Genomic DNA, 12,349 nt, shown 5'->3' with positions numbered 1-12,349 from the left:
CTGTTGATTTGAGTCTTCTCCCTTTTTTTCTTGATGAGTCTGACTAATGGTTTATCAATTTTGTTTATCTTCTCAAAGAGCCAGCTTTTAGTTTTATTGATCTTTGCTATTGTTTCCTTCATTTCTTTTTCATTTATTTCTGATCTGATCTTTATGATTTCTTTCTTTCTGCTAACTTTGGAGTTTTTTTGGTTCTTCTTTCTCTAATTGCTTTAGGTGTAAGGTTAGGTTGTTTATTTGAGGTTTTTCTTGTTTCTGGAAGTAGTATTGTATTGCTATAAACTTCCCTCTTAGAACTGCTTTTGCTGCATCCCATAGGTTTTGGGTCATCGTGTTTTCATTGTCATTTGTTTCTAAGTATTTTTTGATTTCCTCTTTGATATCTTCAGTGATCTCCTGGTTATTTCGTAGCGTATTGTTTAGCCTCCATGTGTTTGTATTTTTTACAGTTTTTTCCTGTAATTGATATCTAGTCTCGTAGTGTTGTGGTCGGAAAAGATACTTGGTACAATTTCAATTTTCTTAAATTTACCAAAGCTTGATCTGTGACCCAAGATATGGTCTATCCTGGAGAATGTTCCATGAGCACTTGAGAAGAAAGTGTATTGTGTTGTTTTTGGATGGAATGTCCTATAAATATCAATTAAGTGCATTTTGTTTAATTTGTCATTTAAAGCTTGTGTTTCCTTATTTATTTCATTTTGGATGATCTGTCCATTGGTGAAAGTGGGGTGTTAAAGTCCCCTACTATGATTGTGTTACTGTCAATTTCCCCTTTTATGGCTGTTAGCATTTGCCTTATGTATTGATGTGCTCCTATGTTGGGTGCATAAATATATACCATTGTTATATCTTCTTCTTGGATTGATTCCTTGTTCATTATGTAGTGTCCTTCTTTGTCTTTTGTAATAGCCTTTATTTTAAAGTCTATTTTGTCTCATATGAGAATTGCTACTCCAGCTTTCTTTTGATTTCCATTTGCATGGAATATCTTTTTCCATCCCCTCACTTTCAGTCTGTATGTGTCCCTAGGTCTGAAGTGGGTCTCTTGTGGACAGCATATATACAGGTCTTGTTTTTGTATCCATTCAGCCAGTCTGTGTCTTTTGGTGAGAGCATTTAATCCATTTACATTTAAGGTAATTATCGATATGTATGTTCCTATTACCATTTTCTTAATTGTTTTGTGTTTGTTTTTGTAGGTCTTTCCCGTATCTTGTGTTTCCTGCCTAGAGAAGTTTCTTTAGCATTTGTTGTAAAGCTGGTTTGGTGGTGCTGAATTCTCTTAGCTTTTGCTTGTCTGAAAAGCTTTTGACTTCTCCATCAAATCTGAATGAGATCCTTGCTGGGTAGAGTAATCTTGGTTGTAGGTTTTTCCCTTTCCTCACTTTAAATATGTCCTGCCACCCCCTTCTGGCTTTCAGAATTTCTGCTGAAAGATTAGCTGTTAACCTTATGGGGATTCCCTTGTATGTTATTTGTTGCTTTTCCCTAGCTGCTTTTAATATTTTTTCTTTGTATTTAATCTTTGATAGTTTGATTAATATGTGTCTCGGCATGTTTGTCTTTGGGTTTATCCTGTATGGGACTCTCTGTGCTTCCAGGACTTCATTGACTATTTCCTTTCCCATGTTAGGGAAGTTTTCGACTATAATCTCTTCAAATATTTTCTCAGACCCTTTCTTTTTCTCTTCTTCCTCTGGGACCCCTATAATTCGAATGTTGGTGTGTTTAATGTTGTCCCAGAGGTCTCTGAGACTGTCCTCAATTCTTTTCATTCTTTTTTCTGCTCCCTGGCAGTTATTTCCACCATTTTATCTTCCAGCTTACTCATCCATTCTTCTGCCTTAGTTATTCTGCTATTGATTCCTTCTAGAGTATTTTTAATGTCAGTTATTGTGTTGTTCATCACTGTTTGCTATTTAGTTCTTCTAGATCCTTGTTAAATGTTTCTTGTATTTTCTCCATTCTGTTTCTGAGATTTTGGATCATCTATACTATTACTACTCTGAATTCTTTTTCTGGTATGTTGCCTAGTTCATCTTCATTTATTTGGTCTTGTAGGTTTTTACCTTGCTTCTTCGTCTGTAATGTATTTTCTTGTCATTTCTTTTTTTTTTTGATGGTTGGGGCTGTATTCCTGTCTTACCGGTTGTTTGGCCTGAGGCGTCCAACACTGGAGTTTGCAGGCAGTTGGATAGAGCCGGGCCTTAGTGCTGAGAGGAGGACCTCTGGGAGGCCTCACTGTGATTAATTTTCCCTGGGGTGTGAGGTTCTCTGTTAATCCAGCAGTTTGGACTTGGAGCTCCCACCACAGGAGCTTGGGCCTGACCTCTGGCCTGGGAACCAAGCAAAAAAAAAAAAAAAAAAAAGAAAGAATGAAAGAAAAAAGGAGCAGTACAATATCAAAGAATAAAAAAACAAAACGATTTGAAAGATAAAAAATATATTAGGAAAAGTAAAAATATAATTGCAACAACTGCAGGAAGGTAAAATAAAACCACAACAGAAAAAAAGAAAAAAAAAGTGGGGGGAACAAGCCAAAAGGAGAGAACAATAACAAAGTATAAAGAATAAAATAAAATTAGAAAAATAAAAGATTTATTAGGAAAAATAAAAATATAAATGAATCAACAAGGTAAAACAGAACCCCAATCTAAAAGAGGAAAAAGAAAAAGAAAAAGAAAAGCCTTGGCTATGTGGGAGGAGTTTAGTTGGGGTGGAACTTAGGCAGGGGTGGGGTTTAGGGTGGGACGGGACCTAGGCGGGTGGGGAGGTATGACATTTGAGCATGGGGCGGGGCCTAGGCTCAGGACCCATGCAGCCGGAAAAGGCCCTGGGGGCGGGGCGTGTGTGGGGCAACGTTCAAGCGTGGGGCAGGGCTTCTGGTTAGGACCTGGCAGGAGGGGAGAGGCAGCAAGTGGAAAGGAGGGCCTCTGGAGGGTGCAGTTCCGGAGTTTGGAGGTAGGGCCCTGGGTGAGGGTGTGTTGGTGGGGTTTAGGCCCAGCCTGTTGGAGGGGGTCTCCATGTGTAGAGGTGGGGCCCTGGGTGGGAGTGCAGGGGCAGGGCTTGGGCTCTGCACGGCAGGAGGGAGGCTCCGAGGGCAGAGGATTAGGCCCGGGAGCCCAACAGTCTTCCCAGTGCCTAAGTGGACAGGGAAAGCGCTGGCCCCCTTCCCTTACATTCCTTCGTGCCCCTCCTCCACCGTCTCCCCCAGGGTCTCCCCCAACCCATTGGATCCCTAACTATGGGTGGGCCCCACTGGGTGTAGGAACTCCTCCCCTCCCCCAGCAGCCCCTCAGGTGTGCCGGTTCTGGAGGTCCAGCCTTTGCTTTTGCTCCCCCTTCCCTCCCACTTCCTCAGGACCTGCATGGCTGGAGGGGGCCTCGGTGGGCAGAGGATCAGGCCTGGGATCTCAACAGGTTCCTGGGGGTCCAAGTGGGCAGGGGAAACCTGGCCATGCTCCCTTTTGATCCTCTGCCCTCCACGTGGTTCCTCAATTTCCCCCTTCCGTCCTGAGTTCCCTTCCCCTCCCCCAGCTGCCCTTCAGGGGCTCCAGTCCTGTCCCACCTCCACTTCTCCCCCTTCACTCCCCCAATGCCCCACGTCCTACCCAGTTGCTGGGGGGTCCTCCCATCCCCTTAGGTGTCCATGGTCCCCCACCGGTGCCTGGTAGGTGCCCTAGTTGTGTGGAGACACGAATTCTGCCTTCTCCTAGTCTGCCATCTTGACTCCGCCCCCTCTAATTGTTTTTTTATTGCTTAGTATTCTCTGTATACAAGTTCATATCATGTACAAATAGAAATATTTTACTCTTCTTTTCCAATCCGCATACCTTTATTCAGTTTTTGCATATTTGCTCTGGCTAAACCCTTGAGTACAATGTTGAATGTAAGTGGCAAAAGCAGGCATCTCTATCTTATTACTGACCTTGGTGAAACATTCAGTCTTTTACCATTAAGTGTATGTAATATCAGCTTTCTGTTTTTCTTAAATGCTCTTTATTAGGTTGAAGAAATTCTTTTCTCTTTCTAGGTTGTTGAAATAGTAATGATTTATATATATCATTCATTTCAATCATATTGAAATTGTATCATTTATAAGTGCTATAAGGTATTTGCTCATAGCCATGAGAAGTGGTAATAAAAATGTACTCCACATAATATACACAAATGTGATCTACCTTTCCGGTGAACAATGATGAAAACAGTGAATGACTGAGACTAGCACAAAGCAGTACAAATAGACGGTAACATTCAGATTTAACAACTAGGGACTCAACAACTAGGATAATTAAAAACATGGTTAATTGACTACATAACTTTTAAATAAAATACCTTTAAGTAACTTTTTGTAAGTGTGGATTTTCCCCCTTCTTGTAAGTTAAAGAATTAATTATCATTACTCAAGTGTTCCCATTTGACTTTTTACAAAGAAGAACTATGTCTTATGCATGTTGTGAGCAATTACTAAAATTTAATGTTTAAATTTAATCTTTATTTTTAATTAATATACCTTGCTAAGATACAAATATCTTTTTATTAACATATTTTTTTTAATTTACAGGAAAACATCTTTATGTATGGAGGCAGAATTGAAACAAGTGATGGCAATGTCACAGATGAATTATGGGTTTTTAACATACATAGTCAGTCGTGGAGTACAAAAACTCCTACTGTGCTTGGACATGGTCAGCAGTATGCTGTGGAGGGACATTCAGCACATATTATGGAGTTGGATAGTAGAGATGTTGTCATGATCATAATATTTGGATATTCTGCAATATATGGTTATACAAGCAGCATACAGGAATACCATATCTGTGAGTTACTTTGAACATGTAACTATGTACTCTTCTTTATTGGTTGAGAATATTTTATCTATAATAAAATCTTCATATGAATTTAGTCAAAATGGTTAGTTATTTGAAATTAGAATTATAAACCAAGAATTAATACTTTTTACTATAAACTTTTTTGTGTTAGATATTGTCCTTTAATATGTAAGTTATCTTCTTAACCAAATGTGCAGAAATGTTACATACTAGACACATTTTCTAAGAATTGAGAATATGTATTTTAAATATCTGAAATTCCAATAGATGGTGCTATTTCTTTGGATTTTACTTAAGAACCGAAAGCTAAAACTACCCCAGTTTCTCTACTATGCATTCCATGATTTCAGGATTTTTCATTTTTCAAGTTCTGTTTCTAATCTTATTGCAATATCTCTATGTATGTATTACTCTTCTAAAGTAAGCTTCCCAAAGACAGTCTTTAAAAGGCTTCTATAAAAGATTATATCTGGTGTGCGAAGGTGACTGGGGCAATCTACGTATGACTCTTAAATACTCGAATTTATTTTTCTGGTACTTTATTTCTTTGAATTCTTTATGACATTTTCAAACAGTTGTAAGTTTTTTTTTTTTTTTAAATTTGCCTACAAATGTATATACGCTATGTTTGCTATTTAGATTCAGGAATATACTCCATTTCTGGTTCTGGCCAGGATTATGAACTCAAGTTTTTGACCCTTTTGTGTATAGACAACTGTATTGAACTATTTAGAGTCCTTGTGTTGTCTTAATGAGAAAACTCATTTGCAGATCACCATTAGCAACAACAAGAGAGTGCTTGTGTGTCAGAGGAAGACTCCCTTCTAAATTCTCCACTGTTTCCCCGTCAGTCCTTTTAAGTGATCTTTTCTTTTTCATATCCCCAGTACAGCTGGGCTGGAATTGGGATATGTATCCTCCTTACTTCTTACTGTCATTTCCACTCTATTTTTACTCCTTCCTCCTTTAAATCACTCAACTTCGAATCTTACATCATCAGACTATACCACCTACTACGTCTCCATCTTACACTCCTCTGTTGCTCCTTTGATCACTGTGCTTAATTCCTGGAAGAATATAGCTTCTGGCTCACTGTCTCTGTCCTACATATATTAGCCAGATATTTTTATGGATATTTTAGGATCCATTTAAATACTTCTGTCCTCTCAATTTTTTGATCTCTCTTACAAAGATCTTGTTTTCCATCCTGTTTGGGTCTTTCTCTTGCATTGCGGTACTCTTGACCTTGTGTACCTGCTACGAATCCCATAATTTCCATTTCAAGTATCTTACTCTTCAAGTGCTGATGATCTTTCCAGCTTACTCCTGAAGAGTGTCCAGACTCTGGGAATTCTTCAGCCTTACCAGAGCCTTTAGTCCGTTGAGCCTCTGGTCAGTGCTTCACTCTCTCTCACCCTTTCTTGTCCGTACTTCTCATTTACCGAGTTTTAAGTTCATAATCACTGATCTGTCTTACAGTTTTCCAAGATGACTGTTTCATATGTTTTCCTTTCTCTCTTCAAACTTCCAACACTTCACTCTTCATCATTACTCTCTTACTTCTTATTTTACTGAGAAAATAGAAGAAATCTAAAGAGAATTCTGGTGATAGGAACATTTTAGAGTGTAATGGTTAATAAATGCTGCATTAAATAAGCCTGTTTACATACATTATTGTCATAACAAACTCATGGTAGCAGTGAAGCAAATGTGGGTGAGTCGTTCTCATTTTTCAGATGGGCCCAAGAGTTGTTTAAGCAAGAGTGGCAAATTTTCTATGTAAAAAGGTTGTTTTCTTTTTTGATTTTGTTTTTAGTTTTTGGTTTTATTATAGTGTTCAGGGAATGTTGTAGGTATTATTTCTACTTTTTGTAATTTATTGAGATTTTCTTTGGGGCCCAATTTTCATAAATGTTCTATAGACACTTGAAAAGGAGGTAAATCCTATAATATCAAAGTATAGCATTTGATACATATATATAAAATCTACTTTATTGATTATTCTGTTTAGGTCTTCTCTTCCTTACTTATGATATTTTTTAACTTGATCTATCATGCTCCGAAAGTTAATAAAAGTCTAAAAATGTTAGTTTATTTTTGCCTATTTCTTCTTGTGTATTCTGGAATTTATGCTTTATGGAAGTTGCTATTATGGATATTCATAACTGTTATATCTTTATTGCAAATTGTATCTTTTAATATTATAAAGTGCTTTGTTCAGTGTTTTTTGATCTGATTTCAATGTTGTCTATTATTAGTATTATGGCTCTTGGTTTTTTTTTGGTGGGGAAGTCAGTCTTTTCCCGGTGTACCTTTGCCCATTCCTTTATTGTTAACCATTCAGAATCACTTTGTTTTAAATATATCTCTTGTATACAAGAGAAAGTTGGATTTTGCTTTGTGATCCCTCTGGTTTTTGTACATTTTATGTACGTTTTATGTTTTTTTAAAGTTACTTTGTTGTCTTTTTTTGTTTTTAATTATAGCTCTTCTCATGATTAGGGAGAGTGAGGACCATTTTTTGTGGGAACAAGATAGGTAATGTTTGAGATCTGCCATTAGGCTTCTTCCATGTTCCTTGTTTCTTGTCTTCCTTTCTGCATTCTTGCAGCTTTCTCTATCTGATTCTCTTAGTTTCACCGGCTTTTTGCACGTTTGCACCTGATTTGGAGTTGGTGAGTTTTTTTCATTCCTAATTTCTCTGGAAATTTAATTTTCTTTTTCTTTCACTTTTCCTCCCCATGTTTTCCTTATTTTATATGTCTTCCCTGAGGAAAACGGGAAGATTCAGGATTAAACTATTACCATGCTTGTACTTGAACCATAGGTGATGACTTTTTAAGTTTTAAAATGAATACTTTAAGTCGACAGTTAACCAGTACTTTTACTCTTTGATCAACCTCCAATTTACAGGCTACTGTTTCTACTAATTTAATTCATATTGTTTTACTTTGAACACATTTGACGTTATTATAAGTACTTTATGCTAGGGGTCACAATCTTTTCTATAAAGGGACAGATAGTAACTATTTTAGGCTTTGTGGACCATATGGTCTTTGTCAAAACTAATCAACTCTGCTGTTGTAACATGAAAGGAGCCATAAACATAAACAGATGGGCATGGCTTTGTTCTAGATTTAGCCCTGGGTCTTAGTTTGCCTACCCCTGCTCTAGAGAGAGAGTGTGGACTTCTGGGGGCCTAGCAACGCAGGTCCGAATTAAGTTAAACTTTTGGCATGTGGTTTTTTTTTTTTTTTTGAGTTTGTATGTAAGATGAATTTATGCCCCAAAGTGACATTATGTTTAGTCTATGCCCAAACTCCTTTTTTCCTCTATGTAGAGCCAGAGCTGAAATAGATGTTTTCTGTCTGCCTCTGCAGAACAGATTTTTTTTTTTTAATTTAATTTATTTATTTATTTATGGCTGTGTTGGGTCTTCGTTTCTGTGCGAGGGCTTTCTCTAGTTGCGGCAAGCGGGGGCCACTCTTCATCGCGGTGCGCGGGCCTCTCACTATCGCGGCCTCTCTTGTTGCGGAGCACAGGCTCCAGATGCGCAGGCTCAGTAATTGTGGCTCACGGGCCTAGTTGCTCCGGGGCATGTGGGATCTTCCCAGACCAGGGCTCGAACCCGTGTCCCCTGCATTGGCAGGCAGATTCTGAACCACTGCGCCACCAGGGAAGCCCAGAACAGATTTTTAAAAACCTCACTTTTTCATTGATGGTATAACCCTTTAGGGATCCCGACTTTATATAGAAGTTCTTTGATGACATACCTGCATGGGTTTACCTGCAGTATTGGCCATTGAAACAAGTCTATAGGCCACCTGATTGGTACATGCCTTCCCTACCCCATCTCCCTACTGGATATAGTTTACAGTTCACGGAATATATTTTACTTTTTAAATATTTCCCTTTATTGAAGGATAGTCTTATTCAGTCCTGAGACATGGTGGTGGTTATACTTTCCACGGATGGTTAGGAAGGCACAACAAATTTATTCTAATCTTCTCTGAATGGTAAATGTTGGTATGGATTGTTAACCAGTTAATTCATTGGTTGGTAGGTTTTCGGTTTTATTTGGAATAATTTGATTACAAAATGTCAAGTGTAGTTTTGGTAAATTTTAAAGTATTTCTACAGAGGAGTTTTTTTTTTTTTTTGCCTTATTCTATAACCAAAATAGTATTTCTAAATAAATTTATCAACAGGGTATTTTTGGTTTGATTTTTGTCCTATTAATTGTATTATTTGTTAGATACCTTTATGAATGTATATAAGGTGGAAATGGGAAGAATACATGATTTATGAGTTTTATAAGAATAGTAGGTGAATTATGAGTAGTTTTAAAATGCTATAAATTATTTAAGTACAAAGTAAAACTCATCAATTTTTCTAAAATGATATCTTAATAATATAAAGTTAACATATTACTTGACTCCTAAAGCATTTTGAATTTGTCGCTTATTGTTAAAGTCTGTGATGTCAAAAAAATAATCTGTAAGTACTTCCACTTTGGAAAGTACTTATGAAAGAATACAAAACAATAGGTATATCTAAAGATGTTGTCAGAGTAATTAAGGTGTGTATACCATAGACAAGTGCTACTTTAGGGAACGATACTATGTTAAGTAAGGCTGCTCTGAATATAAGTAATGGGATAATTTATCATCTTAGTTATAAGTGAATGCTTATCTCTGTGGAGAGAGTTAAAATTTTTTCCCTCTGTTCTTAGTGGGAATTACTACACTGTGATGTGAGTTTAGGCTCTTTTTCTAGACTGATTTTAATGGCATCAACTACCCAAATGTAGATTGGATTTACTTTGATTAACCTTACATGTTTAAAGCTTCTAGGAAACTAAGAAAAAAAGTTTGTTTTTTTTTAAATTAAACAAGAAGCTATCACTTTAACCAGCATTGCAGTGAGGGTAACTGAAAAGAAAGCTGAAGTTATAGCATAGTAATTCATGAAAACCATATTTTACTAGATAAAAATTTACTCTGAAGTATACCCTAAGGATATTGATCTCACCATTATGTAGAAATTTTAAAAAGAGACAAAAACTTCCAATTAACATACTCCAAGTGACCACTTACTCAACTTCTAATAATATTGCAGATAATTCTTGGTACTGTGACTCTTCCCTGAGATTTTGATAATAATATGATTTAAAACAAAGGAACCATCTGGTTAACTTATCTTTAATCATTTAATTTGAACACTGTACATTAACATTTGAAAAAAAGTCTAAAATACTGCAGAATATTTTTTAGCTCTTGAAACTGTAGTTAAAAGTCTTAGGCACTGTCATTGCTCTTTATGAATTTTAGAGTATCTGTTGAGCCAAGGAGTACCTCCAAATATTGCGTAGACTTTGTAGCTTACAGGAGCACAGTTTTGGTTCCACTTGGTTCCAGAGATATGCAGTAACGCTTCTCAGCAAATGATGCATCAGGTATTTTTCCTTACCTTTGCAGAACTTATATCTAGCAGGGTGATACAGACAATAAATAATAAACATAATAGGTACGCTTATATATGATGTGTTAGAAGATAGTAATTTTTAGTAAAATAGAGCAAGGGAAGGGGATTAAGAATACTGTGAGGGTGGGAGGTAGTCACAAAATAGGGAGGCCAGAGTAAGCCTCAATGAGACGATGAATTTTGATCAGAGTTGAATGAAGTGAAGGAGTTTGCTATGTGGATATCTGGGAGAAGAGTTCCCAGAAAGTAGGAACAGCTAGTGTAAAGGCAAGAATATGCAGGCATGTTCAAGGAACAGTAAGGAGTCTGGAAATGTTTTGTTAATGTTATTCTCTCCATAGAGAAAGAATAAACATTAACAAATGAAGTTAGAGAAGTAACAAGGAGCAAGATCATCAGATTTCTGCCGAGTGTTTGTATTTTACTTTGGGTGAAATGGAGAGACACTGCAAGATTTTGAGTAGAGCAATGACATAATTTTTAAATGACTCGTTTTGGTTGCTGTGTTGAAAATAAACTCTAGGGAGGAACGAACAGAAGCAAGGAGGCCAGTTAGGAAGTTGTTACAGTAATCTGGGCAATGATGGTGGCTTAGACCAGGGTTGGTAGTATTGGAGATGATGAGAATCAGTCAATTTGTTTTATATGTTTTTAAAGTAGAATAAATAGTATTTGCTGAGGGTTTGGAGGTAGCATCTGAGAAAAAATGAGGAGTCAAGGATGATTCCAGGGTTTTTGTCATGAGCTGCTGGAACAGTGAAGTTGCCATCAACTGACGTGTAGAAGACTCTGAAGCAGGTTTGAGGTGAAGGTGATTCGAAGGTCAGGAGTTCAGTTTGGACATGTTATACATGAGATATCCATTAGACATTAAAGTAAAAATGTCAGGTAGGCAGTTGGCTGTATAGATCTGGAGCTCTAGAGAGAGATCTGGGCTGGAGATGTAAATTTGGGACTTCTTGGGATATGGATGGCATTTAAAGCCATGAGATTGGATCAGATCACTAAGGAAATGGGTGTAGATAGAAAGGAGAAAAGGATTGAGCCCAATGATAAGAGGTAGGGGGGAAGAAGGAAATAAGCAAGGAAGAGTACAGTGAACTAGAAGCTAAGTGATGAAAGATTATTAAACAGAATAATCAACTGTGCCAAGTGCTGCTCTGCTGATGGGTCGAGTAAAATAATTACTAACAATTCACCGTTAAGTTTAGTACTGTGTAGATCTTTGGTGATCTTGACAAGGACAGTTTTTGGTTTTTTTATAAATTTATTTATTTTATTTTATTTATCTTTGGCTGCGTTGGGTCTTTATTGCCGCACGCGGGCTTTCTCTAGTTGCGACGAGCGGGGGCTACTCTTCGTTGCGGTGCGCGGGCTTCTCATTGCGGTGGCTTCTCTTGTTGGGGAGCATGGGCTCTAGGTGCGCGGGCTTCAGGAGTTGTGGCACACGGGCTCAGTAGTTGTGGCTCACAGGCTCTAGAGCGCAGGCTCAGTAGTTGTGGTGCACGGGCTTAGTTGCTCTGTGGCATGTGGGCTCTTCCCGGACCAGGGATCGAACCCGTGTCCACTGCATTGGCAGGCGGATTCTTAACCACTGCACCACCAGGGAAGTCCCAACAAGAAAAGTTTTTGTGTAGTGTTGGGGTTAAAAGCCTGACTGGATTTAAGAGGGAGTTAGAGGAGTGGAATCTGGCACAATGGGCAAAGTCAGTTCTTTCAAGGAAATTTGCTTGTGAAGGGGAGCAAAGAAGTTAGTGGCAGGAAATATAGGATGTTTTTAAACCTGGGTTTTCACAGAAGCAGACCATGAAACAAGGATTCAAGTGAATCTCACTTGGAAAATGCAGGTAACAGTCTTAGGGGAGATGAGAAGTAATGCAGGCGTGAGAAGGCAGCCATTAAAGTGTCTGTTAATAAAGCATTTACCACAGTGGTGATGGAACTTAAATTACCCAGGCATTAAATCAACACATAGTATTTGAGTCCTGTGGGCTGTCTCTCCAAAGTCAATCCATTCTTTAGCTGAAGATT

The 12,349-nt window shown here is 37.8% G+C and overlaps 1 protein-coding gene across 1 annotated transcript in view; it reads left to right on the top strand.

The window, feature by feature from the left end:
- Positions 1–12,349, top strand: part of ATRNL1 (attractin like 1) — a 688,151-nt gene that overhangs the window by 57,132 nt on the left and 618,670 nt on the right. The window contains exon 8 of the mRNA XM_036829651.1: positions 4,567–4,822. Coding sequence (XP_036685546.1) covers positions 4,567–4,822 — 256 coding nt within the window. The remainder of the gene's footprint in view (positions 1–4,566; positions 4,823–12,349) is intronic.

This window comes from Balaenoptera musculus, chromosome 16, assembly GCF_009873245.2.
Source record: "Balaenoptera musculus isolate JJ_BM4_2016_0621 chromosome 16, mBalMus1.pri.v3, whole genome shotgun sequence".
In the NCBI taxonomy this organism is placed as follows: domain Eukaryota; kingdom Metazoa; phylum Chordata; class Mammalia; order Artiodactyla; family Balaenopteridae; genus Balaenoptera; species Balaenoptera musculus.
The sequence above is the reverse complement of the archived record's forward strand: the minus strand, read 5'-3'. Positions and strand labels throughout refer to the sequence as shown.